Source organism: Pyxicephalus adspersus, chromosome 5 (genome assembly GCF_032062135.1).
Source record: "Pyxicephalus adspersus chromosome 5, UCB_Pads_2.0, whole genome shotgun sequence".
Taxonomy (NCBI): domain Eukaryota; kingdom Metazoa; phylum Chordata; class Amphibia; order Anura; family Pyxicephalidae; genus Pyxicephalus; species Pyxicephalus adspersus.
This window is the reverse complement of record NC_092862.1, coordinates 36,106,226-36,129,553: the sequence shown is the minus strand read 5'-3', so window position 1 is coordinate 36,129,553 and position 23,328 is coordinate 36,106,226. Positions and strand designations below refer to the sequence as shown.

The following is a 23,328-nucleotide window of genomic DNA, read 5'->3' as shown; positions in this document are numbered from 1 at the left end:
GGGTGGGTCAGCTAAGTTTAGTTTAGTTAAACCATGCAAGTATTTTTATTTTATTGCAAGGGATCGCTTGTACCTTTCTGCAATAAACAACTTGGTCATACAACTTTTTTTTAATGCTAAGTTCTACTTTAACATTGCAAAATCCTCTCTTTAAATGAATAATCTTCCACACTCCAGTTACTTAAACCTTGGATAGAGCTTTTACTTCCTGACTTGCATGGTGGTGACAACACTAATCTGAGAGTAAATACAGCCAGCACAACTGCATTCTGGGTAGAGCCTTACTGAATGGGGGACGTGGTCAGCATTACCTGGCTTTGCGTTACAGTAACCTGTTCGTCAGCCATAGAGCGCATGCGCACTCCTGCCTGCTTGCGAGGTGGACAGTGCACGAGCCCGTGATTACGTCAGCGCGTCCGCTAGAAGCAGTGACGAGCAGGCAGTGATCTGGACATGGCGTACGCATATCTCTTCAAATACATTATCATCGGTGATACCGGTAAGAGGATGATATGTGCCATCTAGTGTGATTTGGGGTGCTCTGTGTGAGGCGGCGCTGTGACTGAGGGAGCCGGTTTGGTGGGGCAGAGCTGGCAGCTGTGCGGGCGGGGCCGGCCGGTCCCTCATTTCCGCAGTGTTGGAGTCGTTGACGTGGTGGGTGCGAGCTGTGCCAGGCCCGGGTGGGGGGGACATGTAAGGCTGTACTTCAGGCTCGGCTACTACCTTCCAGCATTAATGCTGGGTGGCTTTTCCGTGTGTCAGGTAGTGGAGGTGTGCGGCCTTCAAGCCGGCAATAAACTACAAATCCCAGCATGCAATGCCAGCTGAGAAGTCATACAGGCCGGATCATGAAATGCTCTGTATCCTAGTAACAAGCATTCAGAATTTTGTTTACTGTTATGTTAGCAGTAGATAAATTCTGATTGGCTCTGCACAGGGTATAGTCTGGCTGTGTGCCATATAATGTAATGTTTTGATCCAGTGTCACTTTGTGCTACATTACCCGATCCCAATAATATGGGGGTATACCTGTCTTTGTGATACTTTGTATAGTGAGCTTTGAGCTCCATGTAGTCATTGTCCAGTAGGCCCCTGGTGAAAAAAGTGATCTTCCCCCAACCTCAGGCCATTGTGTTGTGTGATGTCACATGACTTGGTGTGTAGGGAGCAGCACTGTCCAGCAACCTGTGGCCTATTGTGATGGTCAGGGGCCACTCCAAACTCTTTTGTAACCCTTAAGGTCCCTTCGCACCCTTCACTATTTCTCTGCCTATGTGTATTTTCAAGCCAGTAAAGGAAAAAATTATTTTACACTGCATCCAGTTATATAAATGGCATGGTATCGTTCTTAGTTTTCTTTGCAGGCTATCAATTTTCTCATCTTTATAATGGATCTCCTAAATAAAAGGTACAACCCCCATAAAAAGTACCTGCATCATATATAGTAATATATGATGCAGGTACTTTTTATGGGGGTTGTAGGAAGAATTTACAGGGGTTGCAAAAGCCATGATCTCTAGTGGTCTACTGTAACATGTTTCCAGTCTGCATATCTCCAGCAATTCCCATAGCATGTTGTGTCATGCATATTCTTGGGCCATCACTTGTTACATATGTGCAGTCTCTGATCATCACTTGTAGTTTATATCCGTGCTTGGACTGTCTGTTTGTTACATATCTGCATTTTCGTCCAATTTCTAATAGCCTGTCTGTATTCTTTATTCATCTCCTAGTCTTCAGTTGCTTTCTATAGCATTACATTCACTGAGATATGTGTGACCCTTTGGTAGGGTTAAGGCCAGCACCTTATAACAAATCAGGCTGGATTTAAATGACGAAACACATGATTTGCTGCAATATCTTTGCAGGAGCACTTGGTTTCCATTTATTTCTATTTGCACCCTATTCACGCTAAAGCAGGGTAGCTTTTTTTTTTTTTTTTATCAAGGCTTTCATCCCAGCATTCGTCAGGTTTTGATTAGGTCAAGCATAATTTTCCAGCCTGGGGGTGTTGTTGCAGGAATGTAAACATTTAACCTTAAGCTTTAATTCCATTGCTATTCCTATTAATGATCACCCCCTTATTTAATTTATTAAAAGAGGACAGCTTTAGCTTAGTCAGATATGAGGAGCCCCCTGAGTTCTGCCCAGTACTGTGGAGTCAGAGGCAGTTATTGTGTACCTGGAGTAAATAGACAAAACTTGAACTGACGCTTACTCCACAGCCCCGGTTTTTACAGATGCTTCCTGAATATTTCCTAAGCCAAAACTTGATTCGCAAAAGTAATAGACTGTTTACTGAGATTTAATAAAACAATGGAGCCATGTGTACATAAAATAGCCAAGGTTTATTTTTTTCCCCTTACACCTAATTTGGTTATTAAAAACCGGTTAATTGACTATCGTTCACTTTTCAAAGTGACCTGCATTTTCTCATTTAATACATCCACTTTTTTTCAGTCCTATATAACTATAACCATTATTAAGCAATGGGATACTAAGGTTACTCAGGGTTTAGTCTGTTATCGGTGTGAATTGGGACAGTAAGCAGAGCGAAGACTCCTAAAGCGGACCTAAAAGCAGAATTTTTGTTTTTCATAAAAGGATAGACAACTTTTATTTAAGGTAAAAATTTTGTTTTTATTTTTAAGTGCAACACTCTTTTTTTTAAAAAAATACAAAAAGCACCACCAAGATTAAAAAAGATTAACTGTAAGGAGAGCTTAGGCAATACTGGTGACTAATTCTTTGGCTTTCTAAAGGAAATTAAAATGGTTTGGAAAATTTTTTTAGTTTAAAAAAAAAAAATCTAGAAAGGTAACTGACAGTATAATTTGCTAACCAAATCTGAAAATGTAAAATATTCATATGTAACTCAGAATTCAGATATTGTTTGTTTTACAAAAAAATTTAACCCTCATGGGGAAAAAAAACTGCCTTACATACATATAAAGGTCAACAAACTTACTCCAGATAACTGATATACAGCCTCAAATGAAGTATACATAAAGGCAAACATCCTAGGAGAGCCACCCCTCTATTTGTTCTTGTGACTCAGAGACAAAAAAATCACACGAACAAGTAATGAAGAAAATTCTCCAAGTGGGATGTTCCATTGAAACTTCCAAGATGGTAATTTTGTTTAGTTTTGAGTAATTTTCTCTGATTTCCTGTTTTATCTCCAGGAAAATTTCTCCAGTGAAACACAGGTAGGACATAGCCCAATGGGTCTGATACCAAAATAAAGTACTGTATATCTGAAACCCAGAACAAAGTTATGTTACTGCTTACCTTTATTCAGATGTGGAGCCTAAATTTGTTTTCTGTTTTCAGACCAAGTACATTTTCTGCAAGTACAAATAAATACATATTGCTCCTGCCAAAAATTGTGAAGGGTGGTTGGTTTTGTGGCCCATATCAATGGAGCAGCTTTAGGTAACAATCCATATCCTTCATGGATAGAATATAGTGAATAATTGTTAGCACCATAATATAGAAGGTAAGGGCACAAATACTAAGGTCTACCCCAAAAAGTGATGTGGGACACTGTAATTTGAATTGGATTGTAAATTAGTACTTTTGTTCCATCACTCTGTATATGTCGTCAATAACAAAGCACACTCTCCAGATATACAAATTACATCCTATTAGTATAATCCTATAGTGCTGCTATCAACATAATTGTTTATGTCCTAATGTACCAGTCTATATATGCATGTGTGCACATTCATAAGTCATTTATGATTTCCGCTTATGTTTGCACACCACAACAGTTAAATCGTTTAAACACACTGTAAATGACACACAATATGGTATCTGATACAGAATTTGTCGTCAGAATGTTTAAAATAGAACTGTGTGTTTGTGATTGACTAGTATTCTGGATATGAATTAAAGTGGAATAACTACATACACAGTTGGAATATATAAATACACACAAACTGTTTTACAAGAGAATGTCTGCTTTTGTTCTGCTATTTGTATGATTTACATACCTCCCCCACGCTGCACAACTCAGACAATTACCTCCTACAACTGTCCAATTCAGCTTTACAGCTGCCTGGATCATCTTTGTGCTTACAGGATGGTGGTGATCTCATCAAAGCTTCATGGACGGCACAAATTATGACATGTATCACAAATAAAAAAAACAACAACATTATAATAACAAAATAAGAGATACAAAAAAACCAAACTACTAAGACCAAAGTGGACATTCTGTGCCATATGTAGTTAAACTTTAGTCTTGATTGAGCAGGGCCCTCTTCCTCTGTTTTTATAGTTTGCACTAGTTATAATATTATAAAGTTTAACAGCATCCAGTGTTCAACCCAAGCATTTTGTTTAAGCCTTTTTTGTGAGGAAGAAATTGTAGGCAGGTGGAAGCCCCTGTATTGTAACCCAACTCATCAATAACCACCCAAAAACAGCTGGATGGTTACTGATAAGTGCTGGGTGGCTGGGGGGACCACTGGCAATCTCATTTGTTTGAAAAGAATCCCAGGGATGCCTAGACCCAGTTCTAACTTCTGGTTTCCTGTGGATTTACTAGTATTACTAATGCTTTGTCCTATAAACAGAATAGAGTTTGGTATTATTAGAAGTGGTTTTGCTTAGTGAAGGTAGAGTTGTCTTCCTGGCTGTTCAGTGTGGTAGAAATTAATGTATCATGAGACTGGCAGTACAGAATTACAAATCATTTGGCTGGTGAAGCAGTAAACCTTATATTAATTTTGTTATTTTATCATCTGGTATGGTTAGAGTGGCCCTTTCCTTTTTCCAAAGTTGCAGCTCAAACGCTGACCTCTACATTTTTATTTTGAGTTAGTGCCGCAAGGTATTGGAGAAAGTTTTTTTGAGACAGCCAGGCCATCAGTATTTTCAGAAAAGGTCAGCTTTGGCAGCCAAAGGATGGCTTTAATGTGGAACTAAAGTTTCACTTTTAAGTTTCCATGATCAGGTATGTCATTGTTGCAGAAAGGACAGGCGATGTCCCTTCTGCAATCATGTATCTTACCTAGCTGGTCATCAAAATGGCCGAAGATGAGCTATAGGCGGAAGAAGAGAAGAAAGATGGAAACAGCAGGTGAGTCGTGTGGGTTTAGTTCCACTTTAAGGTGCACCTGTGCCCAGGCTATGGACATAAAAGTGTTTACATATTTTCTAACAGTTGGTTTAATTGTAAGGTGATTACATTTCAAAGTTCACAACATGGATTCTAGGTCCATCTAAATAACAGCAAACAATAAACAAGCATTGCACAAGGAGATGGCCAGTACTTGAAGGATGATATTCGTGCATGCGTAGCTTAGCACTGGTTTGCAAGGATATCCTGGCTTTCCCTGCAAGACTAAATAAACCGCGGCTAAATCTAGTCTGCAGAAAGCTAGAGCTCTAAATTGGAACGCACTGCCTGCTGGTTGCATGTGATATTTTTCAAATGTTTATTTAGAATATGAATATTTCCATGAAAAAAGTATATGTTATCATTGTAATATAATCTTGCTCCAATTTTATATATTGTTTTTTTTTTTTTATCAACTATCGTTTATTTTTATTGGTTCTGACAGTTATTTTCTGTTACTATACTAAAAGCAAAATTCTATATATAAAATAACTAAGTTTGGACTGACAAAGTTATGGTGTAGCGGTTCTGCTTTGTACAAGGTGGAGTGAACCGAACATGCCTTAGAGAACATTTTTGAAAGAAATGCCTGAACATAATGTGTTTTTTTTTTTTTTTTTTTTTTTTTTTTTTTTTGGTATATGAAACGGAATGCATCCTTAGCTTTTATTGTCTGTTACTGTAGGCACAGGGAAGGACGGGAGGGTCAAACATTACAGGCTACACCATTCCTTATAGTAGAATAACTAGCTGGTTTACTTTAAAATCAAGTATTTCAGCTTTAGCAGAAACCTTTGGTATTCTTAGAACAATTCCTATTGTGTATGCTTAGAACACATTTGCATTTTAATTCATTAGTTTTTTTGTGTGTAAATAACCCCATAATTCCAGTGGTATCATTGAAAGATAACTGAATGGCATAGCATAATTCTTTGTGGAACATATTGCAGCCCTGCACCAGTAAATGTACATTTTTTTTTTTTGGTGCAGTGCTGAACTTTTCCCTTTTTCCACAAAATAGTTTATAAAACATTATTTGACATATACGGGTGGAGTCTTTCATTTTTGTTTAGAGCAGTGTCCGGTAATTTAACTTTTTGCACCTTGTACTGCGCAAATATGGTGCACTTCACATTCCCAGCATGAGTGAAATGCTTGAACCAAAATGTCTTAATACTAAGGTGATATAGGCAATCACACTGCTAGCATTAGCTGGTCCTGCAAGAGCATTTCGTGAATCTCAAATGTGCAAAACATCCCAGAGCAAACATGCCTTGAAAATCAGAAGACCAGACTAGTGAAAGAAATATATGAGGTGTATTAGGGATCCCCAGACTTTTTATTGAAGGGCCATCTCTCTGTCCTTCAGACCTTCGCTGTGCCAGTCTGGTGGATTGGAGTTGACTGCCCCTGGGGAACTATGTACCCTGATGAGGTTACATAATGTTCTAGGTTCAGTGGTTAGATGGAGCAAATAAATGGTTTGGGTTGGTGAGCAGTTTCTTCTCAGAAACTGCAATATGGGAATAGATGTTACTTAAATGTTGCGGTTTCTCTAAGTAGTGAGGATAATGTATCACATGTGAAAAATGAGAACTGTGCAAGAGGTCATGTGCAAAGAGATGGGGTTTACAGATGTGAAGTATTGCCACGGAATAGTGCTGAGCAGACAACTCTGATAATTCTGTAACAATTTACCACAGGCTTAAACGTGTTCACTTTTTAGCTATATATGCATTGTGATCCAAATGTCTACAATTTGCTTTTAATTATCTAAAAGTAGCAATCTCATCTTTTTTTTTTGGAATCCTTTTAAAGGAGATACACACTTAATTACTTGCGACGAATGCTGAGGCTATTGCATGAATTGAGCCCTCTGCCCTGATTGTCTCCATGGTTGTAATAGCAGCATTGGAAGATATGGTATTAGCCGGAGTTACACATAAGCATATGACCCAGGTTTCTGTCTCGCGCACAGAGCAAGATGTGGTGCCGGATCCTCTGCTTGCGTGGAAGGTCCTCTGATGACCAGATACAGTGTCACCAGGAGAACCAAAAAAGACAAGAAAGGAGATTACATGCAGGGCAAAATATGAGGTTGCAAAATGGATAAAAAGAACACATCAGCAGGGGATTTGCATGGGTTTAAGTATGTTTATTGAAAACTTGAATTTACAAAAGATTAGTACATTTAAAGAAAATAGCAGATTGGGGGTGCAAGGACTGCTTTAAAACAAATAATTGTAGACTTGACAGAAATCCAGTGTGCTTATAACTTCCTGTGAAGGGTAAAAATACAATGCCTTTTCTGCAATAAAACCCAGCCAGCATTGGTGATCCTCTCTTCACTCATTCCACACCATCTTTGTCCTGATCATGTGTGTGAACTGATTCCCAGGAAAAACTTGCTTGTGTCTAGGCAAAGACTATGCGTTGTGTATAGGGATAGATCTATTCCTAATTCTAATACTGGATGGGGGTTGGCGTCTTTAGGAAATAAGTGCCCAGCAATTGCCCCTGCAATAATTCTATAAGTCTGGTGAAGTTACTGTATCACAGGAAACAATGAAAGATTTCCTGTAGTTTAACTACAGGATCATGGCAAAAGAAAAAAAAACGTCCAGCTTTGGTGTAGATCTGAAGAAGGAGGTTTGAGGGTAATGCTTAGACATGCGTTTTAAAGAGTAGGGATCAACAGGTAAAATATTCACAACTGATTCACAAGAAAAACTGTAGACATAATGACAAGTGTACAAAAATAGACTATATATTTATACTTTACGTTGGCCTATATACCTGCCCTTTCCCCATCTCATTCGCTGTTTTCTTTAGTGTAAAATGTCGTCTGTACTTTTGATTCTTTGTTCATTTTTGTTTATTACATTTCAAAGTAAACAAAAAAATACAAATTTGAAAAAAAACATTTTGTAAAGAACTTTTTGTACCAATGCTGTAATTTTGCTATCATAAAATTCACCCCTTCCATAATTAAATAAACACTTTCTATCTACAACAACATATGAATGGGTAAAAAAAAGGGCCACATCACTAACTTAGCATATACAATGACAAAAATATTGCCATATCAATATGCACATAGCTAGAATGTTAAAGTTGTTCTGATCCCCAAGTTATAAAGATCACTTTTGATGTGAAGAGATACTCATAACCGTACTTCCACTCTTTTGCCAGACGTGTTGCTCAAATCCATTGCATCGCTTGTTTTTATTGGAGCATGTATGTCTAGCTCAAGGGTTCTGGTATTTATGTTTTTTTCTCTCTCTCTCTATAGGTGTTGGTAAATCTTGTCTACTACTACAATTTACAGACAAGAGGTTCCAGCCTGTCCATGACCTGACAATTGGTAAGTTGATGTTAATGTAATTGGTTCATTGTTTATCCTCCTGCATAGAGTTTTAGGTGTAGACATCTGATCTTTCCTAAAGTTTACTGCAGAAACACTATATAATACATACGTAATCATTTGAACTCAACTTTAAAGACTTGTCGCAATGAATATTTTCTTTTGTTATAACACTGAAGGTAAATAGGTGATTATTTAGCAGAGAATTGGAGAAATTGGTGAAAAGGCTTAATGGATTCCACTGAGGTTCATTTAAACCTTGAGCAGTTTTACCTATCCATCTCTTCTGTGCTCTTTCTGACTTTTTCACTTTTATTATTATGCCTGGGAGTTCTTGACGTAGGTCAAGTCCTCTATAAATGCAAAGTTATCTCTAAATAAAGTGTGCAGTTTTAAAAGCACACTTCACTTTGCTGGCTCTGCAATTCATATATTTCTATAAAGCCTTGATGAAAGGTTTTGTAGGGGGTCACACTTTGGTAGGCTTACTATCATTTTTCATAGACGCAGGGTTCTCCCCAGGCCCTTTTAGCTGAGCGCACCACCCGACACTTTTCAGCACACACCCGGCTGTTTTTGGGTGGTTACTAAAGAGTTTGGTCACAATACAGGGGCTGCCACCCACCTACAATTTTTTCCCACCCGGCTTAAAAAAATTTCTGGGTTGAGCACTGTAGACGTTTACATGTCCTGTCCTGACAAATCACAAGGATGAGTTTGATGGCACTCCAGCTACTCTCCACATTCCATGTCAGATAAGCTATGTCCTTGTGTGTGGAAAATAAACCAGAAAGCAAGGTGATGCTGATGCAAAAAAATGTTTTTGATTTCTGACAATTTTGTTTCCATGTAAAATATTCACCTGTGAAATGTAAAATGAAACTCTGCCTAAATTGCACAACTTTTTAAACAAGTGTCATCACAGCTACAAATAGTAATGTCACATGAATCATTGTATGTGTTCTGGAGAGAAAGTCATAGCTTAAGTAATTGGAGTCTACATGTGGAAATGAGGATGACTTGGTGTAAACAACAAGCTATGTTTATTAGGACTTTGCAGAGTATACAGAGTCCCCTTGTGTTATGATTAATGCCTGTTAAAGATCGCTAACAGCTTCCATGATCTGTCAGTGAGGTTACTGCTTTACACAAAGTAAAATGTGCCATTTGGTCAAGATATTACACTGTATGCAGCAGTCCATTACAATGTTACAAAATTTGATTTAGTCAAGAAGGTATAGATTTGGTTTCTTTACCCTGCATAGGTCACAGCTGTAGTGTCACTAAGTTAACACATTTAGGTTTGTTTTAGGTACTAATAATACATTCCTCCTTGTGTTGTTTTACAATGTTTTTATTTGGTTTCCATAAAACTCTTTTTTCTTAACAAAGAAGTGAATATCTTTAATGCCAGTAGCTGCAAGTCATGATTTTTGCATTATGTCTGTGGATATTAATATTTATAATCTCTGCTCTCTACAGCACAGTGGGGTGGGGGGAAATTAAGACATTCTGAACAATGCAACAAATCGGGGGACATGTACAGTAGTCTTCCTATAAACAGGAATCTGACTTAACAGCCACTCTGCTGCCCTCTAGTGTTCAGATAGAAATATAAACCATCAACAGCAGTCTCAACAGAAAAGTAAAAAATACTTGGAAAAGTATATTGTCTATCAGCCTGCTTGTTTACCCTGTATAACTTCTTACAGGAGATCTTAAGTCACAGTTCTAACAAAAACTGCCACATTGCCAAGAGTGTAAATCTGGTCATACACTTTTCATTTTTGTGTGATCAGGTAAAAAATATCTTCCATAAATTGACCATTTACATAGATTACTGCCTTGTACCACTTTAGTTTGAAGTTTTTGTCAGAAATGATGATGACAGCTTTGTACCACTTGATTCATTAAAGAGCTATTTAGCAGTTTATCGCTCACTGCTCCGTCTGTGAATTGATACACAAGGAATTTCTGATCATTGATTGATCAGGATCAAATATCAATCAAGGATGTCCTAGTTTTCATCTCTAAGATTTTTATTTTTACCATACTTTAGATTATGTATGGCCAGTTTAGAACATTTGCTATGCCATTTTTTCTTTGATGTTCTTTACAATCACTTTAGGCCTTCCCTGTTCAGTTTTCAGCCAACATTCTGCCTAAATATTGATAAAAAGTGGAATTGTTTCATATCTGTCCCTTTTCTTTTATCTAACACAATTTGCATATTGTTTTCCTTTAGGAGACTCGGACAACTTCTTACATGTTACTAGAAAGCTCACTCAAAATTCCAAACTAAAAAACTCAAAATTTTTTAGAAAATATCTTACTTCCTGTTGTCCTGAGGCCTGGATGTAATAATAAAACTTTCCATCAGCGATGCAGTTGTAGTAAAATCCTTACAGCCATTTTAAATCACACTAACCAGAACTTTCAGAAAAAAAATGCCTGTAGTTCTACTATAAATATTTTAAATCTTTCTTCACTATAGGAATAAGTGAAGGTTATATAATATTGACAGTCATGACCAAAGCTTGGGAAGTTATCACATGATCTCTGAATATTGGAATGAATACTAAGTCTTCAAAACAAAGTAACAGGTTATCTTGGATGCTATTCACCAAATGCATATATTGGCCTTACATTTGCTCCCAAACTAAAGTTTTTTCAAAGGAGTGAGGGGAGGAAGCCCTGAATAAAATTCTGTGGTCAAAGCTTAAATAGGACTACGTACTCTCCTGCCCCTCCATGACTACACTTGAGCATGGTGTTTGACTTCTCAGGTCCCCAATGCTTCTCATACAGGAATTTGGCATTCTTATTGCTCCAGGTGGTCAAAATGAGTTGGTGGGGTGGAGGCAGCTAATGGAAAACATTTTCTGTGTTTACAGAGGGAGGGCCAAAGCATTACGGTGAACTTGTTTGTTGTGCATATACAAAAGCCCAGATTTACCCTCAGCAGAGATGTAATTGGAGCAGGATAACTGAAAGAGGTCATATTTAGTAATAGGTCAACTTTAACCTCACCCTTTCTCTTTCCATTGCATGGATATACCTTAAAACCAGCAGGACCAAGAGCAAATTCTTAAGGAGAGTAGTAGAGCTATTATCAAAATAACTTTTGCAATTACTTTTTTGGGGGGGAAATAGTCCCTAGTCATTACTGCAATTTTGCAGGCCCGCTACTACCATGGACTTCAGTTACATATAGTGCGGTTCTGGCATTGGGCTGCTAGAAAAGATTTCTGTATATAGGGTGAACATATCCTTACATGAAACAGAATGCTGTACTCATGTCACCCATGTAATGTATCTTTACCTAATGTAAGCTTCATTTTTTGTCTAATCTATCTCCTTCATTTTGTTAATATGACTGCAATTCTAGTGTTTCTGATAGATGGCAGTGTAACCTTATCTGCAATTACAAGGAAATAATTGGTGTTTTTAGTAGTCTGCTTTTAGACTTCCTGTGTTAGAAATGTGCATGATATTTATGTGAAAAAGAAACACTTTTTCTTTGAGAATGACAACCCTGCTACATGTTTGTCACATGTTTGTTTAGAAATACGTATAGACAGTATCTCTGTGCAAAAAGCATAACATACTATGCAAAAAGGAACATTCATTGGAACTACAAAGCTATTTTGATATTTTGAAATAGCAATGTTCCTAATTTTGTGTCCCTTTACCTATCTGCTATCCTTGGAGTGTGTGAGTAATTTATTTAATTCAATGATGACTCTGATGTGTCTGTGCCATTAGCAGGGGAACCGCTCTCCCACAGAAAATCTAAGATAGAGTTGTTCTTTGTTTCGTGCTAATCTGTAAATAGTATTTGTATATACTTTATTTCTTTTTATTTCTTTTTATTCTTTTTATTTCTCTCCATTGGCTTCCATTTCACCTTAGAATCAAATTTAAGCTCCTGTGCTTTGCCTTCAAATCCCTCCACAGTTATTGTCCCACTTACATTTCTGACATGGTTAAAAAATACTCCCCCTGCCGCTCCCTCCGCTCCTCCAATGATCTACTAATGACTCCCTCACTCATAACCTCATCACACGCACAGTTACAAGACTTCTCTAGAGCTGCTCCAACTCTCTGGAATGGTCTTCCTCGCCCTATTCGGCTTGCTCCTACTTTCTGCTCATTTAAAAGAGCGCTCAAAACTCATTTTTTCAAACTTGCCTACCCATCTTCTTCTGTCTGCTAAACCCTCATTACTTCCCACCACTACATATCGCCCATCCTATTGTGTGTGACATTCCCCCACCTACTAGATTGTAAGCTCTTCGGGACAGGGTCCTCTCCTCCTGTATCACTGTCTGTATTAGTCTGTCATTTGCAATCCCTATTTAATGTACAGCGCTGTGTAATATGTTGGCGCTATATAAATCCTGTTTAATAATAATAATAAAAAGAAATACTAAAAAAAATAATTTGTATAGCTGGGGTACCTTCTGGGATCCAGGTTAAATATAATTGTTTGGTGGAGTAGTAGATGGTGAGTGTAATTCTTCTCTGTGACTACCAAAGGTTGTATAAATGTGCTATGCAGGTTACCCTGTAGTGAGCTGTGCTGTCCTTGTCCTTGAAGCATTCCTTTTCTTGCAGAATATTTGACTATTATTTCCTCAGTAATGCCACCTGAAGGTGTAACTTGGGTTTATGGAAATGAACTGTGAAATGAATCCTATCGCCTATATGGAGGTGTCCACAAAAGTTAAGACATCTTGAAAATCCATTTTAAAGACTAATATTGGCTGTAAAATGCTGGGTTTTCGTTTTTAATTTTTTGGTTTGGGTTTTTTTCCTGAGAAATTTGTATTTATTATTTATTTTATTTTATTTTTTGTTTTTTTTGCCAGGAGTGGAATTTGGTGCACGGATGATCACAATTGACGGCAAGCAGATTAAGCTTCAGATTTGGGACACAGTAAGTATATATTTAAAACTTCTCTGTATGAATTGTATTTTATTGTAAAGAATATGTAATTTATTACGTAATGGAGAAGGGTGAACACTACCATCTAATACTGAATAGGCAGCCTAGCTGATCAAACTGAAAACAACCACATACTGTTTTGCTAGTATGCTATAACATGCATATACAGGAATTGTAACCTTTGATTGTCACCGTCAATAGGACTGACTTTTCATTCACTTTCCTTTTTATGACACTTAACGGAGTTGCAATGGGACATTGCTAAGATGTTGTGACAGCAGCACCACCTGCTGGTGAATCAGAGATGGTGCAGGTCATGCTGTTAATGTCCTGTTCAAGTTTGTGTATTTGCCTGAGATCTTAACATGCAGTAGCAGTTTACATAGTCCTGTTACTAACTCTTCCTCAAAGGAGCTTGCAGTCTAATGTCCCTATTATGTTTATATGACATTAACATAGTCTAGGACCAGTTTGGGGAGAAGCCCAATTACCTTACATTTACCATTATCTTGATCAGTGTTTCTCAGCCAGGTTTCCTCCAGAGGCTGCTAGGGGTTACATGAGCAGTTTGTGGCTCGTGATAATTTTGGCTATCTGTAATGGAGGCTGCCTTTGTATTGGCCAGCAATGTAGAAGGCATTATTCCTAATAACCACTAAGCCAATGTACTATGAGTTGTGGATATAGTAATTATAGAAAGGGATCCCTGAAGACCTGAAATTTCTTTTAAGGGGTTCCCCCGTGTTAAAAAGTTTGGGAAATGCTGATCTAGATAGTAAAAAGACCCACCTAAATCAGCCTATTTTTTTGTATATCCAGTCAGGAAATCACCTGAACTATGTATTAAATACATATTGATAAAAGGATACCCAGAACCACACCATTAGAAATAAATGAGTGGTTTAAAGCAGCGGTTGCCAACCAGGGATCTGTGGCTCTGGCCAGTGCGCCCCCCTGCGGGGTCCTTCTCCAGACTCAGTAAGTGTCATAAAAGGGAAAGTGAAAGAACAGTCGGTCCTACTGATGCATCGGCAAGAGCCGCAGACCATGTCCCCATACGGATCCCAGGCTGAGGGCAGTGGGCAGGGTATGTCTCTGGACACAACCCCCTCACTCTCCCATCGTGGGTTCTGGCATCATGACGTCACTATAGGGCAAGTTTCTTTGAGTGACACACGGCTCCCTGTGCATGCGCTGTCCGAAGTCTTTGAAGTTAGTGGTACGTAACGTCCAAAAGGTTGGCAACAACTGGTTTATAGGACACAGCCTCCTAAATATTAGAACTAACATGATGTCTACACCATGCTGCATAAACTATTCACTGACAGCTAAAGCTGACCTTCAGTCTTATAACTATGTACATCTCCTCTCCTTTACTAAACTCACTTACTCTGATTTCCGTACACATTGTACACCTTATATTCTGGCCGGATGATGTCTAGCATTATCTAGTGCTTTCTGACCCAGCTTTCAATCATTGGATTTAAGTTCTTTAAGTCATAGAGGTGCATCAATAATGTCTGTGTACTGCCTAAGGCAGTCTGCTTTTAGGAAGCTATGTACTACCCCCTTCCACCACCCGTTATCTACCTACATTTCATAGGGAAGAAAAGACTCGGGGATGGCACTTACTGTTTTTTTTATCACATAGCACAAACTCAGTATGTCTTAGGCCCATCCAGCCGCATTGTACCTGCAGTCCAGGCTTCCATGCACTTCCTGGCTGGTGCACACTTCATAGCGGCCAGTATCCACACACATTTTTAGTATATTCCTAATAGCAGTAAATTAAGTATGGAATGTTTGACAAAGCATTAGACAATACATTAAATTACCATACTTTTTTATACCTAAATCTGACTTTTTTGTGACCTTGGATATTGCAGTTTTGCACCCCCACTATAAGGTCATAGTTCTCCCCAGAGGTTTTTAGCCGGTTGCTCCGCCCGACTGATTTGAATACCCCGCTCTGCTCTCGGCAGCTCTCATCCTTGGATGCACAGATCTCAGTGAGCTGCTCTGTGTCATTCGTTCAGAGTATTGCTACCGATGAGAGGTGAGCACACACAGCTCAGCCTTCATGTGAAGGAGACACAGGCAGCCCCGCCCCCATCTCATAGCACGAGCTCTGCCTGTGAAATGTATCCACCTCTAGCTCTGCGTGTGAATTCTGCATCCTCACAGCTCTGTGTATACAAACCTCCCTATTTCCTAAACTGTCACAATGACCTGTAATTTTCAGGGTGTACAGGGGACCCTCATAGATACCAGTTACTACAATTTCAGCCCCCCAGTTTTAAAGAATTTCAAGATATGGGGTCACAAATGTAAAAAGTTATGAAAATTGAACATTGGGGTTGATGTTTCAGAGGAAAGTGCAACTAGGAGTCCTAAATTGAAAGTGCAAATTGGGGACCCCGGAGCCACTAACATAGCAAGGAGCATTGGGTTGGGGCCCCTAAATATATACGTACTGTCTCAAATCTATACCTGTGAAACTGTCTGCTTCTCTTTGTACACCAATTTAGCTGAGGGTGGGGGTACAAAACTGAAAATATAGGTGCAAGTGGCGGTCACATTCTCCAATCTCATTACTACAGCATCATTAGAACATAAAACACTCTGCCCATTAAAATGGGCTTCCCTGCCCTGTTACACATTCCTGTCCACTTATCTAACATTCTGAACTTCAATTGGGGAATGGGGAGGTGTAAGAAACCAAAAATATAGGTACAGCACTTACCACCTGTTACCAATCCTAAGTGCCTAGAATTTACCGCCTGTCACCAATCCTAGGTGCCTAGCAATTGCCAGAAGTCACTCAGAAGGGGTAAATGTATTTTGCTGCTAATATGAGCTAAGCCTAACTTGTTACACCACATTCATTATACTATTACACTACTACAAAGGATTACACTCTTAAAACTTAGAACACTAGTAAGTTGGGTAACGATACAGGGCATAGGACACTTGTGGCAAAATACATAGAATAGAAAAATTGGATATACTAACGGGGCAGGCATTACAAAGTTGTAACAAATAATTGGGAGAAGGTAGAACACTGAAACAATAAGAGGTTACTGGATACCCATGGCATAAACAACTGGGAGCACTAAATTTCCTGTGTTTTGCCACACACCCTTTTTTACCACCCGGCTGAAAAAAATTTCTGGGGAGAACACTGCCCACCCAGTCTATATCTTTATCGTGCAACCAGTTCAACATCTGGAAACAATGTCCACGGTTATGTGGCTAAATCTTGTAAACCAAGGCTACAGATACAATTAAATGACAAATATCAGAGGCCAAAGCTAAGTGCTCGTCATTTGAATTTAATAACGCACAAGACGCAGTGTATCATCTAGCATATATCTATATATATATATATATATATATATATATATATATATATATATATATATCTGAAGCGTGCCCGGCCTTATAAGTGGAATACAGAGCCTTCTGTTGTTGGCCTCGACAGAGGAAGAAGCAGCAGGAGATTACTGGCAAGGGGTGTCATTGGGTTAGGGTTTGCCCTGAATTGGTGAGGTGACAGTGTCTCTGTGTGACTTTTGTAATTTTCCTATTTATAAAAGGCAATGCTTTGTAGAAAAAAAAAACATGTATGTGGGTACATTTTTGTGATCTGGTTGCTACAAGCAACTCCTTTAAAGAACCCCCATCCCCCAGTGCTTTATAGCATTTCCACCCTGATTAGAATGATCAATGCTAAGAACATCTGGACTGGAGCATTGCATTGAAGTGACTTCATTTATCTTTTCTGAAAGATTTTTTTTTCTTGCACTGAAAAGTCCATAAACCAATTTGGGTGACGTACTAGAATCCAGTGGGATGATTTGGGCTGTCTCTGAATTCTGGCATTCTGTTTTTAGCCTAAAGAGATTAAATGGAAAGAGCTGACAACATTAGGTCCATGGACTGCTGAAAGGCTGGCTGCTGCTTCCGATATAACGGATAAAATCTGCATCCTTGGCCTTCTAACAACCTTTACACCAGCAGATGGTGGGCGTAAAGATGTCATTCATCATTTATTTACAATGGGCTTTATTTATTCTAGTGTCAACAGCTGCCTCAGGGAGCAGGTTATTGAATTCAAATGTGCAGCTCTGGGTTATTTGCTTCCTTTCAGATCTGTCTTCTGTGCTCAGTTGCTAGGAGTCCTTTCTGTGTTCTAATAATGATTCATGTATTGTGAAGCCATTCAGTAAATTGGGATGTCAGGGATTGCCAAGAAAGGTTTTTAGAGAGCTGCTTGTTCCTAGAAGAAGAAAAAAAAACACAGCCATGTATATGTAGTTACCTGTTTCTAAGATTAGCTTGTTTTCACTGTTCTAAAACTGCATACATGTTAAATGCTGATGTGTATTGCTATGTCCTCTGGGCACTTTTAATATTATTGGGGAGGGAAAAGACCAGCTTTTATCACCATCCGAAACACAACATTATATTATAGTTGCAAACGCTTCACATTTGAAGTAGAACATGCATTTAAATTGTGATTAAATTCAACACTAAACTTTACTATGAAAGGTGGGGAATTGTAAAGGAGAGGCATAACGCCCCTACTGTTCTTTTCCTTCTCTATACTTTCCGTCTTTTGCCAGTGTCATATAAGAATTGACAACTGATTTGGCCTATGGTGCCTGTACACCAGTCATTCCAAGGTTGCCATACAGTATTTTAGCCGCTGCATATATATAAAAAAAAAAAAAAAAAAAAAAAGACTTCTCCGTAATTTTAAAGTTATTTGGTGACATTTCATTCAGGGTAAAAATACCATGGGAAGTCTTAAAGGACTTTTAAAAATGTTGATTTAACAATATTGCACAATATTAGGGATAGGCAATTCTTACCTGCTTGATTGCTCTATGGAACTGTCTGAAATGTTGAGCTCAAGAAATCCAGAGATCACGTTTAAGAAGAAAAGAAAGAACAAGATATCACCACTCTGCAATGGAACGGGACAGGTGAGAATAGTAGGGTTAAGTTCCGCTTTAAGAGGTGAAGAAAATCTCCCCAAAGGGACAGGGATGGCAAAAATAGGCTGATATAAATAAAATACTTGTATGCCTAAACCCAACCCCAAGCCTCATATTAGTTTTACCATGTCTATAAAATTCCAAAAGTTGTTTGTCTTTTTTTAATATACATCTTCTTTTAAATACCCAGTGATATTTCCATGAAGATACAGGTAGTTCCTGGTATTAATATTATTAATAATAATAAACATGATTTATATAGTGCCAACATATTACGCAACGTTGTACATTAAATAGGGGTTGCAAATGACAGACAGTGACACAGGAGAGGCCCCCTGTTATAGAGATACCTGTCCCCTCATCGAGAGAGAGCTAAAGAGAGACTCGCAAGTGCTCTAGAAGGATACCAATTCTTATTCAACAACCTTACATACTTGCATTGTGTGGGATTGCATGGCACTCCATTTATTGGGGGAGAGGGGGAAGGACATGATAAAAGTATTTGATACATTTGCAAAATAAACGTAATTTATTTAGGGTTTAGGTCTATGTAAGTAAAGTGGTTTATTCCCTTTTTTCTTTTTGTAGAACATTTTTATTGTAAAGTATTTAATTTATGGGGACCCAGTGGTGATGACTATTTTTTGTTTTTGAGTATTTATTTTTAAACTCACGGTCTCTATAAGAATCCTAGGATTTTGAACATAGGACAGGGTGAAATTTATTGCCACTTTTTGTCATTTCATTGTGCCATTTTCTTTTGGTTTGAACTTTTAAACCATCTAAAAATGTTTTGTTTTTTTGATCAAGAAAAGTAGCCAAATGAACATAATTTATGGATCCATCCCTGACCTGGAAATGTTAACATAAAATATTGATATGCAGAAAGACATAAAATATAATAACATTTTATGCAAAACACATATTTGTTCTCTTTGAAGAGTTAAAGTTGGTAAAGAAAAATGACAGTTTATCTTCAGAATGTAGGCTGGTCATTGTATATCATTTTTGTATTTATTTATAATTTGGTTAATCCCTATTTTGTTTTTTATAGGCTGGTCAGGAATCATTTCGTTCAATCACACGTTCATATTACAGAGGAGCAGCTGGTGCATTATTAGTTTATGATATCACAAGGTGAGTTCTTGATGGTTTTCCCTTATTTTCTGACAGCACAAAAAAACATGTTCCTGCCTGATCAGCATCTCTATTTTGTCCCTTACAATTTCTGATTAAAGAGTACACACCAGCAAAGCTATTACCTAAGATTGTTACAGTGTGCCAGGTAGCAGCAGTGTTCTTCTGAAACTGCCTTGCTTATGCGATTTTTTTTTTTTTTTTAGTGTTTTTCTGTGTAAACGGTGAGAACGCACAAATATCTATCTATCTATGTAATTAAATATATGTATATATATATATTAGATGAGGAGAAAGAGATAAAATATGAAAGGATTCACAGGCCAATATGAATCAACATAAACTCCTTTCATTCAGATATGTATTTTATCTGTTACAATTGTAACAATAGTAAAATATGTTTTTATTCAAAATATTTCTATAATATTTATAGCAACTTTTGTTTCTGAATTTAGGAGAGACACATTTAACCACCTTACAACCTGGCTGGAAGATGCCCGTCAGCATTCAAATTCAAATATGGTGATTATGTTAATTGCCAATAAAAGGTAAACTTCTTTTGCTTTTCTCTCAATGCTACTCTTGCTGTCAGTGAGTGCACACATATTTATATACATGTTTAATAGAAGGCTTTAACAAGTGCAGTTCAAATACATCTTTTTACAATTTACTTTTTACAAAAAAACTTATTTTCCTACTAAAAATAAATATACTGTTGGCTGTGTTTGCCTTTGTTAAAAATCTAGTCCTAGGTAAGAGACACAAGCTTAGAAGTGCATCTAGTATCATTAGCATTTTTATTTGGGTTGCATTCTGCGAATGAGTAATGATATGTATTTATTGGAAGCAAGATCTGTCCTTTTCATAGCTGTTATTACTAATTAGCCAGGACCTTGATCTGGCGGGCCGGAAAAAGACGCTGCCTTTAGTAGACTGTCAGCCCCCACCATTGCTGCTCATTGCTCCTGTATTTCTAATGTCGTTGCTAATTGTGCTTTATCTGATCTCATTAAAGGTATTAGTGTGAAAGATTGCATGACACTAGGCAGGTAATATTCCATGTCTGTAGTTTTGCAAAAGCAGCTGAGCCATGTTGTCTGCACAAGATTTATACTCCTAATCTCATGGCCCTATTTATTCTTTGAGTACATCCAGGTATGTGGTAATACATTGGCTGTACAGCGGATTTTTTTTTACCCACTGTACCATAACCTTATAAACTCTTAACTCCCACTTTCTTAACATTGGATGCATATTATGTTTGTTTTTTTCGAATATGTGGATCTAGATCACAAATGTGTCAGGTGGTCCCCATGTAATAAATGGAGATGTGATCAAGATATTTCTGTAGTTATAACTAACCTGGGTTATTGAAGATTTGCATTCTGTATTTTATTTCTCGTTGACTAGTTATTCCAGCTAGACTTTTTTTCTTTCAGCCACTAAAACCAATATTGTGTTACTTATTACTGTGCTATATTTTACTGGAAGAGGCATGATATAGCCAAAAAACATTGGACAGCATGCAGTAGTGTCAAGCTTAAGCTTTGTGCATCAAAAACTAAAGCTTGGTATTGTCACACTTTGTATTGTTTTATCTATTGCGAGTAAATGACTTCACGCTGTTTCATGTTTTGCATGAAATGAGATACGGTTTGAAAATGTTCCCATTTTTGCAGTTATGTTTGTTTATAAACAAGAAGATGAGATTTGGCCAATGTCATGTGAATGCACATAATGGAAAACTACTCTACCACACTATTTGGGTATTTATGGTAGAATAGGAAATAATAAGAATGGCCATGCTGGTTCTGCAATAATATGTACAGATAGAACCAGCTTATCAGGGGAATACGAGTACATAAGAGTGATCTTGAATATTTTTTATTCATTAAAATATCACTAACCAATTTATATTTACAATCCATCCAGTAAAAGTATATGAATCATTTTTGATTTCAGCATCTTTTATACTCTACACAACATCACTCGGGAGTCTATTGCTTTGCACTGCAGTTCTAACACTTGAACTTGCTTATCTGAGGGTAGCTCCAGTTACAGGATGGAAAGGGTGCTTTAACAGGGTATCATAATTAAGTGGTCGCCAACGGATGGTCCATGAGAAAATTTTGGTGCCCTGCGGCTTTGGCCTGTGTGCCCCTGAGCTGGGTCAGGAGAAGAACCCCGCTAGGACGGCAGACCGACCAGAGCCGTAGACCATGTCCCCCCGTACGGATCACAGGGTCAGGGAAGTGGATGGGTTGTGTCTCTGAACACAACCCACCCACTCTCCCATCGCAAGTCTGTGCCTCGGCGTGTTCTGGCATCATGATGTCAGTCTAGGGGAAGTTTCTTCCCCTTTTAGTGACTCCCTGCTCCCCGCGCATTCACGGTCCGAAGTCCTTAAATTTAGCAGTCCGTGGGTCCAAAAAGGTTGGCGACCACTGTCATAAACTGCTGTGCTATCTTGTTGTTTTAAGGGATTCCTGGGGTTTGGCATTAAACATCACTAAAGAGTACTTGTTACATTACTGATTGATCAACAATGTATTATTGCAGTTTAAAATTTCAGTATAAATCTAATATATAAAAATCCTATACTGACCCATTCTTGGTATCAACAAGATTACCACATCAGTAATAATATCTACACATATATCCTCAATGCTACTATGTTATGCCCTGTATTAAAAGCAAGTTCACATTCCAAAATCAAGATTTACCAGACAATTTAATGATTTTGGGATCAGTAGAGTGTGGTTGGGGGATAATAGTTTTTCTGAACACTTAGATCTCTGCATGTAAGGCTATAACCTGATTAATAAAAATGCCAAAAAATGACTGATTATATTTATTCTTTCACTGGAACATTTCTTTCTAGGAAAAATGTCTGTGTGATCACTTGTAGTGAGGTCTGTCTGACATGTTTGCTTTGTCTGCAGTGATTTGGAATCAAGAAGAGAAGTAAAGAAAGAAGAAGGAGAAGCATTTGCCAGGGAACACGGCCTTATTTTTATGGAGACTTCAGCAAAGACAGCCTCAAATGTGGAGGAGGTAACGCACACTCATTCATCTAGCACACTCTGTTCTCCTATGGGGCCCCTTGGTCATGTAATACAGGGATATGTAGTGGAATGTACTACTACATATTATTTTGTGGTCAGTGGAGCCGATTACTAAATGCACCCTTTTTGGAATCTGTTAGTCTCCACTCAATACACATAATAATATACAACAGCTATTTTTCAAGCGGACCTAAAACAGTTAAAGAAGGAGCAAGTTTTTGTTTTTTTGTTTTGTTTTTTTTTTCTTTCAAAATCTTACTATAGTAGTGTCTGATAAATGTTTATATCCTAATCCTAAAGGGATGTTCTTGTTGGACTTGGTATTATATTATTTTTATATTCCAGTTACACACACACTACACTGTAATGATAGGTGGGTATACTTTTTTTCACACTTCATTTGTATTTTGAGTTAATGTTAAATATTAGCATAGTGAATTTGTCCTGTCGTGTTCATCTGAGGCTGTATTTATTTTTGCAGGTAGTATCATTGAAGCCTATTTGTAAGACAGAATTATTTTATTATTTATTCTGTTTTATCAAAGAGTACCGTTGAAGCAAACCCCTTTAAATAAAAAAACAAAACAAACCCACAGTACAAAAAACATGTTCAAACCATTACCAAGGCCTTGACACAGCAAGCACTTTGCATTGTAATTTAGCAGTAAAATGTATTTTCTATATATACG

General features: G+C 37.8%; 1 protein-coding gene across 1 annotated transcript in view; it reads left to right on the top strand.

Moving 5' to 3' along the window:
• Nucleotides 1-346: 346 nt before the first annotated feature.
• The window catches only part of RAB2A (RAB2A, member RAS oncogene family), a 50,779-nt gene continuing 27,797 nt past the window's right edge, over nt 347-23,328 (top strand). The window contains exons 1-6 of the mRNA XM_072411147.1: nt 347-499; nt 8,418-8,489; nt 13,361-13,428; nt 19,492-19,574; nt 20,030-20,122; nt 22,517-22,628. Of these exons, the coding sequence (XP_072267248.1) occupies nt 454-499; nt 8,418-8,489; nt 13,361-13,428; nt 19,492-19,574; nt 20,030-20,122; nt 22,517-22,628 (474 nt within the window). The 5' untranslated portion in view covers nt 347-453. The remainder of the gene's footprint in view (nt 500-8,417; nt 8,490-13,360; nt 13,429-19,491; nt 19,575-20,029; nt 20,123-22,516; nt 22,629-23,328) is intronic.